The 3,034-nt window shown below is 38.0% G+C and overlaps 1 protein-coding gene across 3 annotated transcripts in view; it reads left to right on the top strand.

Moving 5' to 3' along the window:
• KATNAL2 (katanin catalytic subunit A1 like 2) overlaps nucleotides 1–3,034 on the top strand; it is an 86,234-nt gene that overhangs the window by 51,442 nt on the left and 31,758 nt on the right. For all 3 annotated transcript variants that reach the window (XM_012802028.1, XM_023510216.1, XM_003784720.3), the window contains one exon: nucleotides 750–848. In XM_012802028.1, coding sequence (XP_012657482.1) covers nucleotides 750–848 — 99 coding nt within the window. The remainder of the gene's footprint in view (nucleotides 1–749; nucleotides 849–3,034) is intronic.

The following is a 3,034-nucleotide window of genomic DNA, read 5'->3' as shown; positions in this document are numbered from 1 at the left end:
CATACAACACTCTAGATATTCAGTTTGCCTGAAATAGCTCCTACTGAGAAAGGCCCCTTAGTGACTATTCTGAGGCATCTTGTGAAATTGAAGTTTGGAAACTGTAAATTAGTTATCAGTAAAAGCTGCCTTAATTGATTACCCTCAATGGTTGCTATAGGGCTCTACTATAAGAGGGGAAAAACTGCACTTTCACTAGGTTGTCAGCTTCCTTGAATTTTGCAGAAGCAATTGTTCCTGCTGGATGTCGGGAACGATCACTAGGGAAAAAAGAGAAATTGGTTTCAGAGGAGCATTATCTCTTTTATGCAACAAATTAAGAAAGTGTTTGCGAGATCAAGGAGCAAGAGGAAGGCCAGGCACTGGCTAGGAACTATGCCGTGCAGGAAAACCTAATGTAATTTGAAGGCATATTCTGTAGCTTCTTTAATTATGGTCATAAATCAGCATGGTTTACTATTGTCTTAAGATGGGTAGAGACCATTGTTAGAAGATTTTTCCCCCCCTTAAAAGTACCATATTATGTTATCAATTTCTTCTTCAGGGAAAAATCATTGAATATTTTCATGGCACGCCTTTGGTGAACTAACCTCAAATTACAATGTAGATATATACATATATCTACTATGAAAATTTTTATCACCAGTGCTTTATATCCTATTATAAGTCAAGTTTCTGCTGCTGCCATGTTTATTAGAGCTGTAGAGGAAAGCATCAGTTTTAACAAAATGATCAAATGTGCATTGCAGGACATTTATCTCCATAATCCAAACATAAAGTGGAATGACATTATTGGACTTGATGCAGCCAAGCAGTTAGTCAAAGAAGCTGTTGTATATCCTATAAGGGTAAGGATGGAAGCCTCCTGGGACTTATTTCTGTTCATTATCCACTGGACAAGCTGTGTGTCGCACACCCAGCAGCATGACTTTCTGTCCACAAGTTCACTTTTTGCCTATGTTACAATACTTTCTCAGCACTGGAGCACCAAAGCCTGGTCTATTCTAGGCAATTTAAAATTGCATTACAAGTTGGTTCAAGACAGGTGTCTGACCTCAGTAAAACTTTCAGATCTAAGACTCTGTAGTATATAAGACTTGTCATATTGATTCACATTAGCCCGACTCGCTAAAATTTACTTACTATAATCGAAATACTTCTTATAAGAGAGGGTCTATCCCTTTGTTTCTACAGATCCTATCTTCCCCTTGCCCCCATCCCCCACATCATCTGGGACTTTGTTTTTGGCTAGTTTTGAAGACTAGACATTCCCTTCCAGAACAGTGACCAGCAAAGCCAGCATGTTGTGCTCCTTCCTTGTTACTGAAGAATCTCTGTAGAGCTGACAAAATGAGTAGAAAAGTAGAAAAATGAGACTTCTCATGTTTGATTTACAAATGGGGCAGTGTAGCACTGAGTTTTTGCTATGGAGCAAACCACCCCACAACCTAGCGCCTTGAAAATACAATCATTTATTTGTTTGTAATACTGTGGGTAGGCAGTTTGGGTGGAGCTCCGCTGGGCTGGCTCATCTCTTTTCCACATGGTATTATTAGCTGGGCTTAATCACGTGTATGGGCCATCAGCCAGAGTGTCTGGAAAAGATGGAGAGACTGGAAAAGTTGGGATAAACAGGACAGCTGAGGTCTCTTTCTACCTGGCCTTTGTCCCCTAGCTGGCGGCAGAGGGTTCTCAGAAAGAGACAAGGAAGAACAAGTCCTAATTCATGAGCATTTTTCATGTCCCTTCTTTCATTTCTAATATTTGCTAGTCTTATATTTTCAAATCTCTTCTTATATTTTCAATATCCTATTGGCCTAAGTCACAAGGCCAGGTTCAGATTCAAGTGTTGGACAAAAGAGATTCCATCTCTCAATGAAATGAGCTACAAATAATTTGTAGCTGTTTTCTGCAATCTGCTGGAGTCAGGATTATAAATTTATTTTATTGAATAACCTATTCATTCTTACCACTGAGTCTGTGCAGCCCCTGATTTTTGGATGTTTTGTTCTAAGAGACAAAAATCCATAAATTTGGATTGTCTTTTCTTTCTCTTTCTTCCTGTGTTCGGACATGAGGGTAAGAAATATGCTGGTGTTCAGAATTAATAGAAATTTACTCACCTTTTCCTCTAACTGGAACCTATAGCATAAAACTTCCAGAAAGGTTAGAATATTTCATTAAAACTCTCTGGATATTCTTATGAAAGCTATAACGCAATTATAGCCCAAGAAGAAGGTGAAAGGGGAGAGGAGGGAGGGGAGGGGAGAGGATGGGTAGGAGAGTAATTGGTGGGACGATACCTACGGTGCATCTTACAAGGGTACATGTGAAATTTACTAGGTGTAAAATATAAATGTCTTAACACAATAGCTAAGAAAATGCCATGAAGGCTATGTTAAATAGTTTGCTGAAAGCGTTTCAAATTGTATATAAAGCCAGCACATTGTACCCCATGATTGCATTAATGTACACAGCTATGATTTAATAATTAAAAATAAACTTTCTGAATATGTTATCTCAACGGTATTATAAGTAACATATGTGATGTTGAGGTTTGATAGGATCATTATCTAGAAATTAATAGCTAGTAGTAATTTTACTATTTTTTCCCTCTCTCCACCATTCTCCACCAAGCATGGCCACCCCCTTCCCCAGACTGTTTGAATTTGAACTATGGGTGAGATTTACTGAAGTTCATGTACATCTTGTTTGGGGTCAGAGTTTCAAAATGAATATGCCACTGAAGGTTCCCAACTTCTAAGACTTCATCACAGCTTAGGATCATACTTTATTCACATATACCTTTATTAGTTGGTTTTAGTATTTATCTTAAAGTTTGTATGTGCTTTACAACATTCAAAAGATTGCCAAATTCTCTGCATATAGAACTCGGGGGAAATGATGTTATGCCTGTAAGAAATGACTGTCATGATAGAAAGGGAAAGCACCTACATATACCTTTCTTTTCCTTTAAAAAATTGCTCTTTTAAGAAGCCACAAAAATTAAGTCAGGCATTCTTACCAAGTGAGA

Source organism: Otolemur garnettii, unplaced genomic scaffold (assembly GCF_000181295.1).
Source record: "Otolemur garnettii isolate 467f Iridium unplaced genomic scaffold, OtoGar3 scaffold00012, whole genome shotgun sequence".
Lineage (NCBI taxonomy): Eukaryota > Metazoa > Chordata > Mammalia > Primates > Galagidae > Otolemur > Otolemur garnettii.
This window is presented reverse-complemented; position numbering and strand designations above follow the sequence as displayed.